The sequence below is a fragment of the Protopterus annectens genome, chromosome 15.part0 (genome assembly GCF_019279795.1).
Source record: "Protopterus annectens isolate FY-2018-M chromosome 15.part0, PAN1.0, whole genome shotgun sequence".
In the NCBI taxonomy this organism is placed as follows: domain Eukaryota; kingdom Metazoa; phylum Chordata; order Ceratodontiformes; family Protopteridae; genus Protopterus; species Protopterus annectens.
The window spans coordinates 111,697,129-111,718,460 of NC_056749.1; the positions used below are offsets into that span (position 1 = coordinate 111,697,129).

Below are 21,332 nucleotides of genomic sequence, written 5' to 3' on the forward strand. Positions count from 1 at the left end.
TCTCACTTTCCAGACATATATAGTTCATTTCTCTCTCCCCTTTGTGACCCAGATCATGGCTGAAAATGGACCAGAATATACAGTGGATATAAAACGTTTACACACTCTTATTAAAATGCCAGGTTTTTGTGATGTAAAAAAATGAAACCACAATAAATCATTTCAAAACTTTTCCGACCTTTAATGTGACCTATAACCTGTACAATTCAACTGAACAAACAAATATGTTAGGGGAAAATATAAAAAATAAAAAACATACAATATGCTAGTTGCATTTGTTTGTTTTTAAATTGAATTGCACAGGTTTATAGGTCACATTAAAGGTGGGAAAAGTTTTTAAATGATTTGTTGTGGTCTCTTATCACAAAAATTTGACATTTTAACAGGGATGTTACCTAGTTAACAGATGATTAAATTAAAAAACACCATAGCAGAGACACCATAGCAGAGATAGCCATAAGTGCCTGGCAATAAAAACACAGGTTGAGTAGATCAAGATAACTTGCTCCATATTATATCTTTGGGGACACGTCTACCCACATTTCATGCACCTGAACAAGTTCCAAGCAAACCAGAGTTCCAAGACCACCTCAGAGAAAAAAAATCACCATGTAGAGTATAACATAGTTAAATTCTGAAGTAGCCAACAGATAACAGACCACCTAAAACTATTTCATTTTCCTCATAACCTCTCAGGTACAGTGACTTCTGACTTGTATGAATACAATAAATATGCAGGTATACCTGATAATACCCACAGTTAACATTTTCAGAAATATTTTCTCCAAGAAACAGATAACAGGCACTAAAAGGCTTGTTAAATATTTATAAATATATATTTTATAATGTATTACTTAACATGCAATAAGGAGAAATAAATCAAAGTTATTTCAGCAAAGTGCTATAAAGTATATTTAAAACAGCAAACAAAACCAGGATGCAGACTTGTACCCTGACTAATGTGCCTTAAAGTACTCCTTCACAAGAAAGCTGGTTTTCAAACAGTACTAGCTATATAACTGCATACAAAACACAAGGTTATACTTTTTTCCCCTCTCTACACAAAGAAATTACACAATCAGGATGATTTTTTTTATTGATATGTTTACACATCTAATTTCAGATGTGATACAATGGGTAACTTTTGATTAATGGACCCACTACCACAAACTGTGGCAAGTCACTTTTTTTTTTTTTTTTTCTTTTTTTAAACAAGCAATCCATTGTTACCATTTTGCAAGGACTATTTAAAAGTGAAAAACTTCTGGCAGTTTAACAGGTCACCCATGTACATATCAAAAATTATGTAAATTTAAAAACCAACCCGTTAACACTACCCAAATTAAGAATTACATACAGGTTCAACAAATGTTGGCATGAAATTCCTCCCATCTCCTAATAAAAGTCTCCAAAGACTACTCAACCAAAAATGTAAAAATGGCAAGTTCTTACACATTACAAATATAGACCTATAAAGTTCCAATTTTTTTTTTAATTAAGCTTATTTACTGGACCATCTATATGAAAAAGAATTCAGTTGCAGAGCCGTGTGAATAATGTGTCTGTTGATAAATGCATGCTTAAGGTGTCAAAATGCAACTCTTCAAGAAAATGGGGCACCAACGTAAGTAAATCCACTGATATACAAAAGTATTTTTTTAAAGCAAAATAAGTTTCCTTCAATTTAACACGGAAAAATGTATCAACTTAAAATTTATACATATTTTATATACATACAGAAAACACCACTAAGTAAATAACTTTTCCATCAAGAGAGGGTACACTAATGCCCTGGTGACACCACAAGACCATCAATGTCTGGTTCACTCTACTCCTGAACCATCTCACGATAGAAAATAATTACATAGCTACAGACTTTATATACAAAAAATACAAGCACTGCTAGTTGTAAAAAGCAATGTACAATTCTGTAGTGAATATAAAAGGTGATACCCATTAAGTTTTTTTTTTCTTTTTTTCAACAACTTCATTTGGATTTGCAGGAACTTACCACCACCTCACTAATGTGAGTCTGGCTACATCTCAGTTTTATAAAATACAAATGCAATTATATACATCATTTTTTTCCATATTATCTGCTTGGCAGAATTTAAGACAAAGGCTTCAAATAATTAAAATGACATTATATACAAGACAGACCAATATTCTTAAAGGGCAAATGTACAAAGCTGGTGTCCCAGCGTATCAATGTCAACTTTCCCGTTAACTCTTCAGCATTTCTTCCAATCTAAGCATGTCCAAAGGTTTAATCTTTGCCACTGAAAAAAAGACTCTGAAACAAAATAAAGATGCATTAATTTCATTTTCATTTTATTTTAAGAATAGAAATTGCATGCAGCATTTTGCACACATCTGCAAACCAATAAAAGAAAAAAAAAATCTGTTATTCTTTTTCCTACTACCCTCTGGGACAATGGTTGGAAGGAGAACAAACAGTGGAAAAAATGTCGGCACCAAGCAATATGCAGTACCTGCATAAAGTGTATTATAGCAGCACAAAACTACATCAACAATGGATAATGAAACAACAAGAAAAGTTCCAAAGAGCCCATAATATGGCACTTAAGGTTCTTGGCTCACAGAACTGCATGCCATCAGCAGACCAGATCACCTGAGCTGCCTAGGCTATGTTACAAATACAGTGGTAATATACCACTCAAAGACCTCAGAAAACATCCTGACATACGTAAAAGGTATGCTCTTAACAGGCATAACTTAAAACCATTTTTGGTGACAATGTCCCAGGATAGGGCTCTGCCTCGTGTCAGCCAGCAGCCTGCCACAGTCTAAAATCCACATCTACCCCCGCTTGCCTTCACTCCCTTGCCCGATTCTCTTTTACCTGGAGAAATAATTTTGAAGTAAATTCTAACTACGGCCATTAGGTGACAGTACTATACTTACTAATTTTTCCCTTATTGGAAATTCTTAGCACACCGAAACAGTTCTAATTCCCTTTCTGTTAAGTATGACCACGTAGTGTTAAGATCTATTTCCCAGTGGATTTCAGCTTATGTCTGCATCACACACCTACTGAAAACAAACCCTTATGCCCAACATAATACCCGAATTGGTTTTCTTATTCCACAAACAGTTTAACTAGAAATATATACTTAAACCTCCCTGCCTTTCCCAAACCTTGTCGCATCAACTTCTGGTAGTTTTTAGGATCCCCCAAAGTTAAGTCCTTTACTGTACTGTTTAAAAACCCATGAGGTTATACAGTTCTATTTCTAAATATATCCTACAATTTCTCTCCTCCCTGAGATAACTTACCAGACCCTGGGCTTAGTCCCAAAAGATCTGATTATTTTTTTCTGGTTTTCCTTTTCCTTTGCTCTACCTGCTCCGTTCGCCCTATGGCTCACTCCGCTCCCCTACCCTACCCCCATATCCCTCCCACCCCCTGGGCTCCTAGCCTTATAGCACAATAACCCAATCTCTTTTTACATCCAATAGCCCTCTCCACCTTATTACATAATTAACGGTTCTGCCCACACTTGACTACTATAATCCCTTCCTCTCTGATAACTGCTCCACTCATTTCCTCTCTCAACTATCTCCTCGCTTCTAGGACCATACTTGCCCCTTACTATGCATAAACCAAGCATTCCTAAATGTCTTCACCTACTTTCCTCTTTCATAGTCCTAAACACTTTTTTCATACACCCTCACTCTCTATGAGAACAGAAACTTAACTGAATTTCAGCTAATAGCAAAGCAAACTACTCCACACTCTGTATATACCCCACAAACACATAGCAGTATAACATCGTCATCTTCCTACCTCAAACCTCAACTCCATAGAACTAAACATCAGGTATTTTCAAAACAAAAACTGTTACCCAATTTCGTCCAAACACTCCAAATACTTACACAGTCAACAGCAGCTTCTACTCCTATATGGTGACATTCATCCTAACCCAGGCCCAAACAACTACCTCCCTAGTATCCCTCCACTATATCAAGCTAATTCTGTAAATCCTACCACCACACCCAGCTCTTTCTATATAGCCTACCTAAATATTCACAGCCTTAACAATAAAATTACCCAACTACATGCCCTGCTAGATCTACATTCCTTTGATATCTTATGCCTAACTGAAATCTGGCTTAAAGCAGGAACGAAGGATAAGGATATAATCCCACCTGGGTATACCATCCTCAGACTTGACTGTCTAATCAAAAAGGGTGGAGTAGTAATACTCTACAAAACTGAATTACTGGTTACCCAACTAGATACCAAACAACCCTCACCAAGTAACACCGAAATCTTAATCACCAAGCTACAGCTTAATACAAACAAATCCATTTGCATAATCTGCTGTTATATCCCCCCAAGCAATAATATTAATACCTTGAAAATACACTCAGCTGGCTTTCCACATTCTTCCCTCAGGAAACTATTCTCCTAGGAGACTTTAATATTGATTGGAATTGCTGCATTTCTCCCAAACCAACCTCTCACATAAACCTTTATGGCTTCAATCAAACCATTACCTCCCCAATAGAATTAATAAAATCCATCTTTAAACAGAGCACCTTTGATTGGATTTTAGTTAATAGCAATCTCCTGGCTTATACCACTGGCGTTCTACCTGATGATATCAGTGACCACTTACCCACTTATATTACCAGACCAAAAAACCCTATCCCCAACCATACAATTGTCAGAACCAGGAAGAGGAAATATTTCAACCAAACTTTCAAATAGAGCTCAAAGCTTGCAACTGGTCTCCCCTAAAATGCTTACCTCTTGAGGAGGCAGTTTCCTACTTCAACAATAAATTCCTGCAAATTCTTAGCCACCATGCCCCCACTCAGTGTATTAAAGCCAGAGCAAAACTTGCTCCATGGCTAACCAAGCAAAAAATGCTACAGAGAAATAGAACATGGACTAAATGGCATATCACTAAAAACATGTTTGACCACCAAACCTTTAGGCAGCTTAGAAATGAAACAAAGAAATTAATACACCTAGACAAGAAAAATTATTACTTGAAATTCCAACATGCTCAAAACCAAAACCCTCAAATTCTGGTCAGGTATCAACAAACTACTACATCCAGGAAATTCTAAAACACCTACTCCTTCCAACCTCACTCAAGAGTACACCCAACCAAATGGCGGACACTTTCAACAAATTCTTTTCTGACACAATCACATCCCTAGCCAAGACCTTGTCGCCTGCTGCCAACCAGGAACTTTACTCCCTGACCAATAAACCCCCCACTTTCAAATTGCAACCAGTCTCAACATGTCTCATCCACACCCTACTTATGAAACTTAAACCCTGTACACCCTCAGCTGATCTCCTCCCAGGAGTATCTGCAAATTGCAGCTGGAGTACTTGCTATCCTGTCTCCATTTTAATAAATCAAACCATAACTGAAGGCTTTATCCCATCCCTCTGGAAAGTCTCTCATATCATTCCTCTACATAAGGGGGGGGGGGGTAACTAACGAACTCTCTAACTTCCGTCCCATAGCCCTACTTTCTCCATTAACTAAAATCATGGAAAGATGCATTCATCGGGAATTGCTCGACCATCTTCTCCAAAACAATCTCCTAGCTGACTGCCAACACGGTTTTAGACCATATCACAGCACAACTACTGCACTCTTATCCTTCACAGACCATATTAATAAAAATCTTAAAAACTTGCTGTCCTCAGCTTTCTTAGACCTCTCCAAGGCCTTTGATATGGTTAACTATAAACTCTTACTAAACATCTTTAAATCTCTGGCATTAAACTCCCAGGCAATCCAGTGGTTTAATTCCTACTTAGAAAATAGACAGCAAGCAGTTCTTTGGGACAATCACATATCCTCTCAGCTTCCCATTACAATTGGAGTCCCACAAGGTTCCATTCTTGGACCACCCCTCTTCTCTTTTTATTAATGATCTAAATGTCCCTTCCACAAACCACCTGCATTCAATATGCAGATGACTCAACATTGATATGTTCAGCACCATTCCTACCTGAGCTACAGACCATTACCCAACAAGTATTTACAGCAGCTGAAAACTGGTTCTATCAATACTTTAACCCCCAAAAAACTAAATTATTACTATTCACACCTACACAGAAATCCTCTACCTTAGACTTCAATATAGCATCTAACAATGGCACAATTATTTCCCGACTCTACCACCAAACTTCTAGGTGTCACAATAGATCATAATCTTAACTTCGATTCCCATATTAACTTAACCATCAAGTCAGTCAATAGAAAACTTGGATCTCTATATATAGGCTTAAACCCTTTCTCACTGCATCAGCTAGAGCTACTGTCGCACAGACTCACCTGCTCTCTACCCTTCTCTATGCCTCACCAATTTTTACCAACTTACCTAAATCTAATATCAATAAACTGGCAACTTCATACAACATTGTCAGATTTGCCACAGGAGCTCCTTTTCGCACCCACCATTGCATAAATCTTAAACTTGGTTGGCTGGAATTACAGAATCAACTGTTGCTACAGCAACTTAGCATCACCCACAAAATCTTCTATCACCCCATGAATACTACCATACTCTGCACTTATTAACCCTTATAAAAACCTCTCTTCCTTGCGTTAAGCCATCAAGCTCCTAGCAGCCTCCCCTAAATCCCACAACAAAGCTGGGGACTGTTCTCCAACTCTATTGGTCCCAATTGAAACAAGCTTCCAAGCGAGATTACATCATTAACCTCCCCACCCCTTTTCAAGATGCATCTAAAAACCTTCCTTAATTCCCAGTGGCTCTGCCCTTGTACTAACCCTGACTGACATTTTATTGCCTCTTGTATCAACTGTTTTGACTATAACTCCTACTATTTATGCTGTAAAAAACAAATCGTATCAAATAATTAGTGTTAGTCCCCCTTATGTAAATGACTTAACAAATTCTGTCTTGTATATACCAATGCTACACGTTTCTCACTCATTTTAGCAATACCTTTGTTTAGGAAATTTCCCTGATGTATTTTTGTTGGCTGTTCTGCTAGCAGTTTTTTTTACTACTTTGTTTACTAATTTTACTATTCTGTTAGTGGAGTTTTTCTCCCCGGGCCTCTACTGAAAATGGACATGCATCCAGCTAGACTAGCCCGGTCAACAAATGTAAAATAAAATAAATAAGTCTTTGATTAGGTATTTCATCTACAATCAGAATTTGAAAGTTTTTTTTTTTTTTCAGTAAATGCCTCTGTTTTGGGGATGTCTGTATCTTGATATAAGCACATACATCCCTAGAACTCCCAAATTCTGAGCAGTGACACTATTCGCAATCCCACTTAATGACTCAAAAAAGACAACCTGTTGCAGCAAATAAAATGTTAACTCACTGGAAAGGGCTCTACCATGGGCCCTGCAGGGGTGCAAGTAGTGTTTGCATAGCATTCCATCAGTTGACTAAACAGGATTCAACTAAATGTAGTCAAATCAATCCCTTGTCAACCAAAAAATCTCGACCATTTAAATTGCAGCCATACACCAGTCCTTTAGATGAGATGTCAAAGAGAGGCCACATGCCTGAGTTGGTGGAATTTCACGTGGATGTATGCAAAAGATCCTATGAGAGTAGGGGAAAGTTCACCCATGTCAAGACAAATTGCTCATAGTATGTATAAACACCACATTGGATTTTCGATGAAAAGGGCCATTGGCCTAGGAGAACTAACCTGGTTATCAAATTGCATGTAAATCAATCTCCCCAACCCTGCAAATCCTGCCCTAGCCCTGGATGCAACCCCTCAAATTGTAATGTTTGGAGAAGATGGGTGCTTCAAAGATGGGCTGGTGATTCAACACTCCCTGCCCCCAGACTATCCATGGCACACTTAGATTCTTCCCCTTTTTACAGTTCTCCACCATGACTTTTTTTAACAAATGATATTTTGTTGCATACGACTTTCTCTTACCATAACTGAGTTTTCTTCTAAATGACTATAAACTGTCGTATAAATTATACACTGGAATTGATGCCATCATTGGAAGGCAAGTTATTGGTATATAGTTTTTAGGGTAGCTTGCAGGTTCATTCAAGTAGGAGCATTGTTTTTCTTATTAGCCAGGCTGCTGTCTGTTTGGGGTGCACATGTAAATAGTTGTTACTCATGGCTAAATCTTCGTGCAAAGATGTTAATACATTTAGCCAGAAGTTAGGCACTTTATCTGGGCCTGGAGTTTTCCAATAAGAAGCTTTTTTTTAAAACTTTTTTTCAATCTTTCTGGCTGTTACTTCATCCCATTTCATATCCTGTATATTTGAACTTCTTGTTCTTTCTTTTACTCTATCCATTTATCATAGATGTTTCTCCAAAATGTATAGATTTCTTTTTTTGGTAGTCTTTCAATTCCTTTTACCTTGTTTCCCAGTTCTCTACAAAACTTTTTTGGGTCATCAATAAATTGCTTATTTTGTACTTTTCTTTTCTATTTATCTGTGTATCTTCTATGTTTTTCCGCCTGTGCTGATATTTTTAGTTTAGTATTTTGACAGTGCATAATAAATCCTGATCCCTTATTAATACTGTGCATTGCTTTTATCATGTCAGAGTATTTTTCTTGATCTGTTCCTGCTTCTATACTCTTCTGACAGTGTTTTAATTGCTTTATAGTTTCCTCTATTCAATACTTCCATGGTGGCATTCAATTTTTCCCTTAGTACCCTGTGTTCTTGTGGTAGGACTATACTGTACAGCCAAATTAATAACAGAATGTATCCCATTTACTTTTGTTATAAAGCATAAATCTCTATGACAGTTAATTACGATGTTCATTTGTTTTATCAGACTTCTAACTTTTTGGGTTTTATTGACTTTCTGCAGTCCATTACTTTCATTGATCTTAATGTGTGTATCCATCTCTATTAAATCAAGCAATTCTCTTAGATAATTTTCTTCTAAACTGAGGGCACATTCTTTGTTAGCCATTTTCTATGGGCATTCTATAGAAAGTTCCAGAACATCTTCTTGTGTCATGTCGTGTTCAGTTTCACCCTGTGCCATCCATTGCTCTTTCATATGGGAACTCACTGGCCTATCATCTACAACATTGACTGTGTCAGAGTTACTACAGTTTCTTGTTCTTTCCCTTGCTCCAACTGAATATTTGTACTGGTTTTCTATGGGAGGCTCCAAGGTATCTTCATATGTCAACTGATTAGATGCTTCCTCCTCCACTGGTTTCTCCTTAATTTGGGTGTCCACTGGTCTATCCTGTTGTGTTATCAGTCATACTAATCCTCTTTTCTACTTTTCCTCGGTTTTATTTTTTGTATTGTAAAATTTTCCATATAGTTATGTCTCTTCCTGTATTTCTCTTCAAATATATTTGGTGCTGCCCTTTTTGCACTGATTTTTGCTTTCTCCTTTGCATAAATATTGCACCATATTAAATCTCTTCTTTCCCATGTCCGTATTTCTTCTTCAGATGCCTTCTGCTCCTAGTTTCCCCTTTACTTTGGGGACTAATTGTTCCATCATGCTGCGATATAAAAAGAAGTTATGTACTTAACATAATGTTCCATCTGAGTAGTAGTTCATTTGTCTTCAATCTGTGGGTTCCCGAATCTGTATTGGATCAGACTCGGTCACATATCCAGCATCTGAGCCAAGCTGAAAGCTCCTCCCCTTACCCATAATGCTCCTGTCTCCTTCCTCCCTTCAGATCAAGTTTGCTGCCCAATTCAGTACCATAACCCGACCCAACAGGCATCAGCAGTTCACACAAGGCTGGGGGGAGGAGGGAGGGATGTTTGAAGACAAATGAAGAACTACTAAGATGGAACGTTGTGGTAAGTACATAACTTCATTATCTGAAGTAATTGTCTTCATTTGATCTTCAACCTATGGGACAGCGTCTCCAGCTACCAGACACCTGGGAGGCCTTCATGGAAGGATATTCTGGAGCACGGTAGAGCCAAAGGTTGCCCTATTCTGGATACAATGTCCAATTTATAATGTGAAACGAAGGTATGGGATGAGGACCAAGTGGCTGCAGAACAAATATCTAATGAAACTCTGGCTCAAAAAGCTGCTGACGTGGCCATAGACCTGGTGGAATGAACTTTCACTGACTTGGTGGGGAAATCCCCCTAGATAAATACGCCCGAATAATACGAGAAATCCAACAGGCGATGGTAACTTTAGAAATTGGTTTCCCTAAAAAGGGTTTGTAGTAAGAAATGAAAGGCTGATCAGCTTTACAAAAGGTTTTTGTCCTGTGCAAATAGAAACATAATGGTCTGTACACGTCTAGTAAATGCAATTTGTATTTCTCCTTGTTTTGAAAATTTAGAAAGAAGACCGGGAGGTTGATTACCTGGTTAATGTTTGCCTCTGAAGCTACTTTAGGTAGAAAACATGGATTAGTATGCAAAGACACCATGTTCTTATGAAAAATCATATAAGGGGCTTTGATCGATAGAGCCTGAAGTTCCGAAACTCTCCTACTGGAAAGTAATGGCAACCATGAAAGCAGTCTTCCAGGAGAGAAGTTGCAGGTTCAAAGGGGGCGAGACCAAGGCTTGAAGTAGTAGGGTAAGATCCCACAGTGGCATAGGGTCCTTTATTGGGAGTCAAAGAAAAGTACCTTTTAGGAAGGCCTTACAGATCTTTGAAGATGCTAAGGAAGTCGTATTATCCCCCACATGATAATCAAAAATTGCCATAAGTTAGACTGACAGTAGACAAATTAGCACCTTGTTGATAAACTCCCGATAAAATGTCCAACACTGCAGGAACTGGAGCAGTGAAAGGATCTAATGCATGCTGAGAGCCCCAGATAGAAAAACATTTTGTTGGAGTACACTTTTGTGGAGGAAGACCTATGAGCTGCCACTAGAATTCTTTTGATGGGAGAAGATAATCCAGGAGTCCTGACAATCATGGGAACTGAAGCAGCCAAGCAGTGAGCTTTAGACTGTCCAGGTCCGGACGAGGAATCCCTGAGGGATGAGATATGAGATCCAGATGAGACCTCAGCAAGGGAAACTAGACCTGGCGAGGCCAGAATGGGGCAATGAGGATAACTAAACTCCCCATCCTGCGAGCTTTCTGAAAAAAATATTGATATTAAGGGAAGAGGAGGATAAGCATGCAGAAGACCGGGGGAGCCAAGCATGAAATCAGAGCATCTCTGGGGGCTTTCCCCTGAGGGGGAATTTAGAGCGAAGAACTTGCTGCGTTTCACATTGGACGGAGAGGCGAATAGATTGCAATGCTGACCCCACTTGTGAAAGATCTGTTCCACTACTTGAGGGATTCACAGACAACTCATGAGGCATCAGAATGGATCTGCTGAGCCAGTCCACTAGAATGTTGGACCTCCCCGGAATGTGTGTTGCCACCAGATAACGGCCGGTGAAGATCGCCCATTTCCATATTCAAATGGCCTCGTGACATAGGGAATATGATCTGGTTTTCCCCCTTGTTTGTTATGTACTAGACCAACATATTGTCGGTCTGGGATAGCAATCGTTCCTGAAGAGAGATGGGCAGAGAGCCTGCAACACTAGAAGCACCGCCCTCATTCTCCAGGATGCTGATATGCAAACTGGTCTTGTAGAAGGACAACGTGCCTTGGATTGTCGTTCCAGAGCAGTGCACCCGCCACCCCAGCTGGGAGGAGTCTATAGTCACTGTGGCCGTGGGAAATGGTAGTAGAAAGGGATGTCCCAGAACCAGATCCACCACCAAAGGGAGTCCCTGCACACTCGAGATATTTGGACAGGATGAGTCAATGGAAGGTGTAACAGAGACCATTGTACTGATTGGGTCCACTAAAGGATTTGCATATGAAGATGCACCAAGGGCAAGATATTGATTGTGGCCGCCATGGACCCCAATGCCCATAATACAGTTTCCACTGTCAGAGACCGAGTTTGAATAATGCACAGGACATATAGCTTCAGACTGCGTATTCTGTCTTGAGTAAGAAAAACACTGGTTCGAATTGTGTCTAATCATGCCCCAATAAAGTCGAAGGTTTGGACAGGGGTCAAAAAGATTTGTTTAGATTGATTGTAATGCCCAACCTCTGGGCCAAAAGGAGAAAGGAATCCCTTGCTTGACAGAGTTGATGCCTGGACGGGGCAGTGAGGAGCCAGTCGTCCAGGTAGGGGAATACCTGAATGCCCTGGAGTCTCAGGTGACCTGCTGACATCACTATTTTTTATTTTATTTATTTTTATTTTACATTTGTTGACCGGGCTAGTCCAACTGGATACATGTCCATTTTCAGTAGAGGCCCGGGAGAAAAGCTCCACAATAAGAGAGAAAGGAAAACATACATTTGCAAACAGAAAGAATTCTAATTATACATAATGATTAAGTAACAAAGAAAGACAACAAATTTAAAACTGATCCATTCACATTCACATATTGTGTGAGTAAGCATAACATGGATACATTGAGCAACAGAAGGGCTGAGAATTATTAGCTCAGAGGAGAGGGAAGAGACTAGGGTGGTATGAGACATTTAGGATTAGTCTGGTTTAGGACATGGGCATAGCCAGTGTGATTTAAAAAATTCTTTAAGATTATTTTTGAATCGGCTAAGTGAGGTAATGAGTCTTAGGTTATTAGGAAGGGAGTTCCATACCTTTCCAATGGAATTGGCATAAGGAGCATCACCACCCGAATTATTAGATTTAGTGGTTTAGAACCAAGACACTATTTGAAGATTGAAGGCAGTTTAGATTGGAGTAAGGAGTCAGAAGTTTATTCAGTGAGGGAGTATTATCTGGCTGCTTAATTATTTTAAATGCTTCAGTGAGTTGGTTAAGTTTGAGAAGATTGGGAAGTTCTAGCCAGTCAAGTTTCCTTAGGTTATGGCAGTGGTGAGTACGATAAGGTGATCCTGTTACAAATTTGGCAATATGGTTATAGGCAACAAAGTTTATTAACCTCTCTATTATTAAGGAAAGAAAGTACCGGAGAGGCATATAGTAGAGTGGAGAGGAGGTGAGTACGAGCAATGGTTAGTTTAGCGTAAGGAGTTAGAAAGTTCTTAATTCTGTACATAGAGCCAAGTTTCTTATTTACTGTCTTAATGGTTTGATTAATGTGCATATCAAATTTAAGCTTGTGGTCAATAGTAACACCTAGTAGTTTGGTGTTGGTGACAGGCTCAATAATGGTCCCGTTGATGGATTCAACGTAGAAGGTCATATTAGCATGTGGAGGTTGTTGCCCTAGAGTAATAGCTAAGGTGGGGAAAAACAGTAACTTCGTTTTTGTTGGATTTAGGATGAGTTTCCTTTCTGAGAACCATTTTTCAACTGTAGCAAAACAGTGTTGAGTGACTACTTGGAGAATTGGGAGAGAGACTTCAGAGCAGATCAAGGTGGAGTCATCTGCATACTGAATGCAGGTGGCTTTAGGGATGACTGAGTGAAGATCATTTATGAATACCGAGAAAAGAAGGGGACAGAGTATGGAACCCTGGGGAACTCCGATGGAGTTGGGTAGCAGGTGAGATAGCTTATTTTGCCACTGGACAGCTTGTTGCCTCCCGGAAAGGTAAGAATTAAACCATTTTAGGGCTGGGTTGTCAAGGTGGAGGGTTTCAAGGGTGTGGAGCAATAGCTGGTGGTTGACCATGTCGAAAGCTTTCGATAGGTCAAGAAAGAGAGCGGAGGATATTAATTTGTTATTGGGATTACTATTGACTGAGTCAACAAAGGAAAGGAGAGCAGTAGTTGTACTATGATGGGGTCGAAACCCATGTTGAGTTTTAGACAAAAGATTGTTAAGGGTGAGATAGTGTAGAAGTTGCTTGTGAACACACCTTTCCATTATTTTTGCTATGGGAGACAATATTGCTCTCTGTCTATAGTTAGATGTTTCCGTGGAAGTACCTCCTTTATGAAGAGGGATGATGTATGATATTTTCCAAATAGAGGGGATGGTTGCCTCAGTTATAGTTCTGTTTATCAAGATCACTTTGGTAAACATCCTGGGAGCTGTGGTGAGACCAAAGGTGAGTGCTCAGAACTGATAATGATTGGCTCCTACCCAGAAGCGAAGAAACATTACATTACTTTACATTAAGAAGGTGTGGTCTGCACTCTTGTGGGAGGAGAGAGTAGATTCTGCCCTTCTGGGCTGGGAGTTTTGGTTAAAGGCTTATTGTGCCTGCTTATTTGAACTGTTTCTTGCTGAAATTGGTACACCTTGTTTGCTGTAGCATAGACTAAATTCAGACCTGCTGAATCTAGCTTTGTTTGCATAACTTGAGCACTAATCTAGACCATCTTTTTTGAAGAAGGTTCCCCTGCACCCAAGTGGCAGGAGTGTGCAGTTAGAACTTGTCTGATCGAAGATTGCTGAACAGGACTCAGTGTTTTAGCTTTTTATTGGTTAATTTAAACTCAGTTTGCTCATTTGCTACTGTTATAATAAAATACACTTTATGCATCACCGTTTAGCTAGGGTTAAACTACTCCTGGCGCCATAAAGTTTGCTCTTCAAATTTTCCCTTAGAACTAGCCAGTTTAGTTTTAGCGCTCAAATCTGTTTCTTTGAGAACTCGTAAGCACTAAATAAGCTACAATTTACTACAACACTCAACTTTCCTCATTTGTCTAGAGGAAACCTATCCAGGCATGTCTAAGGGTCAGCTCCCGGTGTTTTTTCCTGTCTACCTGATGAATCTGGGCATATTGGGGCAATGCAGCAATTGCCTCATGTACACAGATAACCCTCTCCTCCTACCACCCAACACTACAACCTGTGAGAGATGCACTTGTATAGCCAAACTGGAAGCAAAGCTCTCTTCACCCAAGACTGCACTAGACAGTCAAGAGGAGAAGGTAAACACTTGCATCACATCACACTCACAGTCCCTCAAAACCTACACCACCAACACACACACATAGCAACACAAAACACCTACATTCGTGGAAGCTCTCAAAAATCTGCTCAAGCAACAGAGACCTCCAAAGCAGAAGCGCACGCAGCCTCCACCCCCCAACACAACCCAAATGACAGCCCACAAACTCAGTGTGCTACTCAACCCCAGCCCATAAGGCATAACAACGTACCCAACACTCTAGTCATAGGTGACTCTATAGTCAGGCACACTGATGTTCCACTCACCAGGCTAAACAAGGAGAAAGTTACTGTCAGCTGCCTGTCAGGTGCCAGGATCTGCCGCATAACGCACACTCCGGTCACTCCACAACAAGTATAAATATGACTGTCATTGTCCATGTAGGTGTGAATGACCTGAGATGTACCTCCCTGGACTACATGAAGAGAGACATGACGGAGCTTTCCGATCTTGTAGCCCAGGCAGATATGACCCTAGCTCTGAACTGCATCCTGCCATCACTCAGAATTATACCACAGTACAAGGACAAAATGATTGACTTCAACAATTGGATAAGCTTCTGGTGTCATTCTAAGGGGATCCAGTATCTGTCTGCCTGGGATGACATGACTGACAGACCACGATGCTTTGCCAGAGATGGCCTGCACCTGTCAACCTTGGGATTCCGGATACTGGCTAAGGGTCTTCTAACCCCTATAGTGCCTTTTTAGGCAAGGTTCAAATGACAAATTCACCACCGCAACAGGTACAAGCAAACAAAATCTGAGGGTAATGCTACTCAATGCTAGAAGTCTAAACCTCAAAACGCATTCACTCGAGACACTCCTTAAAGTGGAGAACATAGACATCTGTGCAGTGACAGACCTGATTCAAGGCTCCAGAGAGCACCCCTGCATTACAAGGCTATAATTCATACCACACCTTTCGGCCACCTAACCGAAACACTAAAGGCGGAGGCGTGTCCATATTCATTAAGGATATCTACACCTCCAGCCTAGTTGCTCAGCATAATGCATCAGAGATTATCCAAGTGCAACTATCTCTGGGCAAGACCACAGTCCAAATTGGAACTTGCTACAGATCTCCCACCATGCCCCAGGATTCCCTCTCCTCATTTCTTGATGCACTGGAAAATATTAGGGTACAACCCAATACCCTAATAATGTGCAATTTCAACTACCCCACCATGAAGTGGGAAAACTACTCCTGTACCAACTCTTTTGCTCAACATTTTCTGGAATTCATAAATTCCAACGCCTTGGATCAACTTATCCACACCCCCATCAGGGGCACCAATATCCTAGACCTGGTCATTACCAACATGGGCAACCGGTGTTCCACACCAGAGGTCAATTCCTCTTTGGTCAGACCCGACCACAAGCTAATCAGCCTAGACATCCACATCCCGCCCCCATTAGGGAAACCACAGTAAAAAAATTTCTCCAAAGCCAACTTCATGCTTAAGACAGAAGTGACAAACTTCACAACACCCATGCAGACAGACTATAGAGGTATTACTGCTGAATCCTACACAAATGCAGCACTTACATGAGTGCATGGATCGTGCAATCCTTAACAGAACCAAGATGCTATCCTCCAAAAAAAAAAGGAAGCCAATCTGGTGGTCCTCTGCCATAAACCAACTCTACAACAGAAGAAAGAAACTTGCAAAAAAAAGAGTAAAATCTCATGATTTGTGGTCTGCACTCTTGTGGGAGGAGAGGCTGGATTCTGTCCTTCTGAGCTGGGAATTTCTGGTCACAGGCTTATTGTGCCTGCTTATTTGAACTGTTTCCTTCTGAAATTGGTGTGGCTTGTTGCTGTAGCATAGACCAGAATCAGGTCTGCTGAATCTACCTTTGTACTCTAGCACTGATCCAGGCCATGTTTTTTGGAGAAGGTTCCCCTGCACCATAGTAAGCAGGGGTGTGCAGTTAGGACTTGTCTGGTTGAAGACTGCTGGAACAGGGCTCAGTTTTAAGCTTTTTTTTCAGGTTAATTGGGTAACTTGTTTAAATCAGTTTGTTTAACATATATATATATATATATATATATATATATATATATATATATATATATATATATATATATATAAAATGCACTTTATTCATCTGCTTTTACTGTATGTGTTTCTTCCTACTTTATTACTAGTGGCATTAACTACAACTCTGATCTGCAACATATAACAATAAGTATCCTTTTCTGTGCATTTAAAAGTGTGAGTGTATCTGCTTGATTTTCTTAAAAACAAAAAAAATATATACTTGCTTCCCACCTTTCCAAGTTAGTATAGTCCAGTTTTCAGTTTAGTGCTGAATTCAGGGCTAGGTTACAAATCTCTGTGTTCGCCCATACCTTAACATGGATAGAAGGAAGTTTTCTGTTCACCTGTGAAAGAGGGGAGCTTTGAGCAGCCTATCTGTCCCTGGAGGAGTGGTTTCAGCCCAGAAATAATTAGTTTATTGGCCATTTTGGGCTAAATTCTCTCTCTCATTTCCTTGCTATAAATACAGTCTTTGCCCGGTTTTGTGCTATGGGTAGCGCAGGTTAGCTAGGGTAAAACTATTCCCGGCTGCACAAAGTCTCCTCTTCAATTTTTCCCTTGGAACTAGACAAACCTTCAACTTAAGCACTCAAGCCATTTATTTCTCAGCCTGGCACTTGCTCAAAACTTATAGCAAGCACTTGTAAACCTTAGCACTAGATCCTCCTGTACTGTACAGAAGGACAAGGCTCTCTATTTGACCTCATCAGCCATCCAGTAAAACAGTTCACTGTACCTATCCAGGCATGTCCAAAGGGCAGTTTCAGGTGTACTCTCCAGTCCAACTGGTGAATCTGGGCATTTTGAGGCAATGTTACAACTGCCTCATGTACACAGACAACCCCCTCCTCCAACCACCAAACACTAATACATGCGAGAGATGCAATTATACAGCCAAACTGGAGACTAAGCTCTCTCAACCCAAGACTGGATCAGACAGTCAAGAGAAGGGAAATACATGCATCACACCACCAGTCTAACAAAGACCCATTAAACCAGCACTGGCAAAAAAACAGACAAATAAATTCAAACATACTTGGAGGCTCTAAATAAAAATCTGCAAAGCCAACAGAGACCTCCAACATCCAAGCAACCTCCACCACCCCCCTCCCAACACAAACCATGAAACACATACTTCACAAAACCAAGTGTGCCGTGCAATCACAGCCCTTAAGGCAAAATAACATACCCAACATATAGGTGACTCTAGTCAGGCACACAGATGTCCCACTCACTAGGCTGAATAAGGAGGTTACTGTAAGCTGCCTGTCGGTTGCCAGTATCTGCCACATAACACAAGCACTCAGGTCACTCCAGAACAAGTACATATATGACTCTGTCATTGTCCATGTTGGTGTGAATGACCTGAGCCGTACCTCCCTGGACTACATGAAGAGATATGGAAGAGCTCTCAGTCACATAGCCCAAGCCGGTATGACCCTGAATAGCATCCTGCCCTCACCAAGAATGATACCACGGTATAAAGAAAGAAATTCTCGATTTCAACAATTGGCTAAGTTTCTGGTGTCATTCAAAGGGGATCCAGTGCATGTCTGCCTGGGATGACATGCTCGACAAGCCACGCTGCTTCACTACAGACGGCTTGCACCGGTCACCCTTAGGCTTTCAAATACTGGCCAAGGCTCTTACCACCCCCATAGTGCCTTTTTCAGGCAAGGCTCAAAAGACAAACCCACCGCTGTAAATAGTAACAAAAAACTGAGGGAAATGTTACTCAATGCCAGAAGTCTAAACCTCAAAACGCACGCACTCGAGGCACTCCTCAGTATGGAGAAAATCAATATATGTGCAGTAACAGAAACCTGGTTTAAGGCTCCAGAGAGCACCCCGGCACTACCAGGCTACAACTCATACCATACATTTCGGCCACAGAACCCAATCCGAAATACAAAAGGTAGGGGCGTATCTATATTAATCAAGGATACCCACACCTCCAGGTTAGTGGCACAGCACGATGCTTCAGAGATCATCCACGTGCAACTAGCAATGGGCAAAACTGCAATTCAAATTGTAGCTTGCTACAGATCACCCACCATGCCCCAGGATCCCCATTCCATGTTTCTGGAAACAAAGGTCCTACCAAACACCCTAATATTGGATTATTTCAATTACTCAAACATTAACTGGGAGAACTACTCATGTACCAACTCCCTTGCCCAACATTCCCTAGAATTTATAAACTCAAACGCCCTGGTTCAACTGGTCAACACTCCCACCAGAGGCAACATATTGGACCTGGTCATCACCATCATGGGCAACCGGTGTTCCACACCAGAGGTCAACCCCTCGCTGGTTAGATCTGACCATAAACAAATCACTTTGGATATCCGCATTCCACCCCCGGACAAGAAAACCACCATGAAAAACTTTTCAAAAGCAAACTTCACATTACTTAAGACAGAGGTGGAAAGTTTCAAAGCCCCCATGCTGAAGGATAACGCTGTCCAAGCTGCAAAATCCTTTACTAATGCATTCTACTGGCACCTACAAGAATGCATGGATCATGCCATCCCAAGCAAAACCAAAACTCACTCCTTCAAGAAAAGGAAACCAGTCTGGTGGACTCCTGCCATAAACAAGCTATACAATAGGAGGAAACTAGTACAGAAGAGAGTAAAATCCCAAGAAGGGAAGACATCCCTGATCAGTATCAACAAGAAACTATGACCCTCAAAATCATCCAAGGCAAGCTTTGAAAGAAAAATTGCCAAGGACTCCAAAGATAACCACAAGGCATTCTTTAGCTATGTCAAGAATCTAAGTGGCAATGCTCAGATCTGCTCGGAGTTGGTGCAGAACGGCACAAAATACACTGAACCGACCGATATCACCAACATACTGGCAGACAGGTTCAGTGCAAAAGTACAGTTTTGTACCTACCATAAATGTAGATGTTAGAGTGTAAACACTGCTGCAGTCATCACACTTGGGTTATCCTGCCGTCAGGTGGTCCCGCAGTTGGCCAGAGTTCCAAAGTCTTGGTCCGGCGTCGGTTGCTGTCGCCTCCTCCCTGATGTCAGTGCGACAGGGGTATAAAAGATGCAGCAGAAGCCATTTTTTTCAGTTTTTCTTGCTGCAGATGTCAGGTGCCCCCAAATAGGTAGGCAATTCAAATTGCTAGTAAAAAAAAAACAAAAGCAAAGCAAACAACCATTTTTAGTTACCAGGAAATACTCCCCATAGGTAATAAAGGGTAGATGCCCTAGGTAAGTACCAGAAATTAAGAGGGGAAGGAGGGAGGGTAACCTGGACTGCAGCAGTGTTTACACTCGAACATCTACATTTATGGTAGGTACAAAACTGTATTATATTCGTGTTACACTGCTGCAGTCATCATACTTCGGTGGAGTCCCAAAGCTGAGGTAGGGAGGCTGGATCTATAAGGCATTAGGGGCGGCTATAAGGCCCTGCAGTACAGCAGTGACGAAGCCAGCTCTGGATTTGGAGTATAAAGGCAAATGGTAATGTTTGATGAAGGTATGCACAGAACTCTATGTGGCTGCTTCCAAAATATCCTTGGTAGGTACTCCTCTGAGGTAGGCAGTTGAAGTGGCTGTTGCCCTGGTGGAGTGAGATCTAATGCTGCTAGGTACAGGTTTCCCATGGTGGGTATAGCAGAAACGTATATAGTGTCTTATCCATTTTGAAATAGTCTGCTTTGAAATGGCTTTTCCCTGTGCTCCTGCAGCATATGCTACCAATAATTGTTCAGTTTTTCTGAAAGCTTTGGTTTTGTCCAAGAAGAAGCGTAACTGTCTGTGAATGTCCAAAGAATGTAGTAGTCTTTCCCCTTTATAGTGTGGTTTTGGATAGAAAGTTGGCAAGTGAATAGTTTGGTTTAGAGCCGCACTTGATACCACCTTTGGCATAAACTTAGGGTTAGTTCGTAAAGACACCCTGTCCTGGTGGAAGATGAGGAAAGGTTCCACTGCCATTAGTGGCTGTAATTCTGAAACTCTTCATGCTGATGTTATTGACAGTAGCAGAGCAGTTTTCCAAGAGATGTATTTTAATTCTGCTGTGTTAGCTGGCTCAAAAGGAGGTAAAGTTAATTTTTCCAACATAAAGTTGAGGTCCCAAGCTGGTGTAGGTGCTCTACTGGGCGGTCTTATGTTTTTAGCCCCTCTGAGGTATTGTTTGGAGCAAAGGATTAGAAAAAATTGGTGGATCCGTGTTGTAATGAGCAGCGATAGCGGAGGCGTGGATCTTGATGGATGAAAAAGAGAGGTCCCTGTCCAGCATCTCAGTTAAGTATTGTAGTATCTGAGGAATGTTTGGGACAAGAGGGTTAAGGTTGTGCGCTTGGTTCCAGGCACAGAATCTCTTCCATTTATCCGAATGTGCTTTCCTGCTGCTAGGCCTTCTGACCTCCAGAATGACATCCATAACAGCTTTGGAGAGAGGCATTGCTTGCTTGGCTA

General features: G+C 40.8%; 1 protein-coding gene across 3 annotated transcripts in view; it reads right to left on the reverse strand.

Annotated features, from left to right (window-relative positions):
- Positions 1–1,078: 1,078 nt before the first annotated feature.
- Positions 1,079–21,332, reverse strand: part of CCNB3 (cyclin B3) — a 1,510,800-nt gene continuing 1,490,546 nt past the window's right edge. For all 3 annotated transcript variants that reach the window (XM_044057491.1, XM_044057492.1, XM_044057490.1), the window contains exon 12: positions 1,079–2,293. In XM_044057491.1, the coding sequence (XP_043913426.1) occupies positions 2,224–2,293 (70 nt within the window). In that variant the 3' untranslated portion in view covers positions 1,079–2,223. The remainder of the gene's footprint in view (positions 2,294–21,332) is intronic.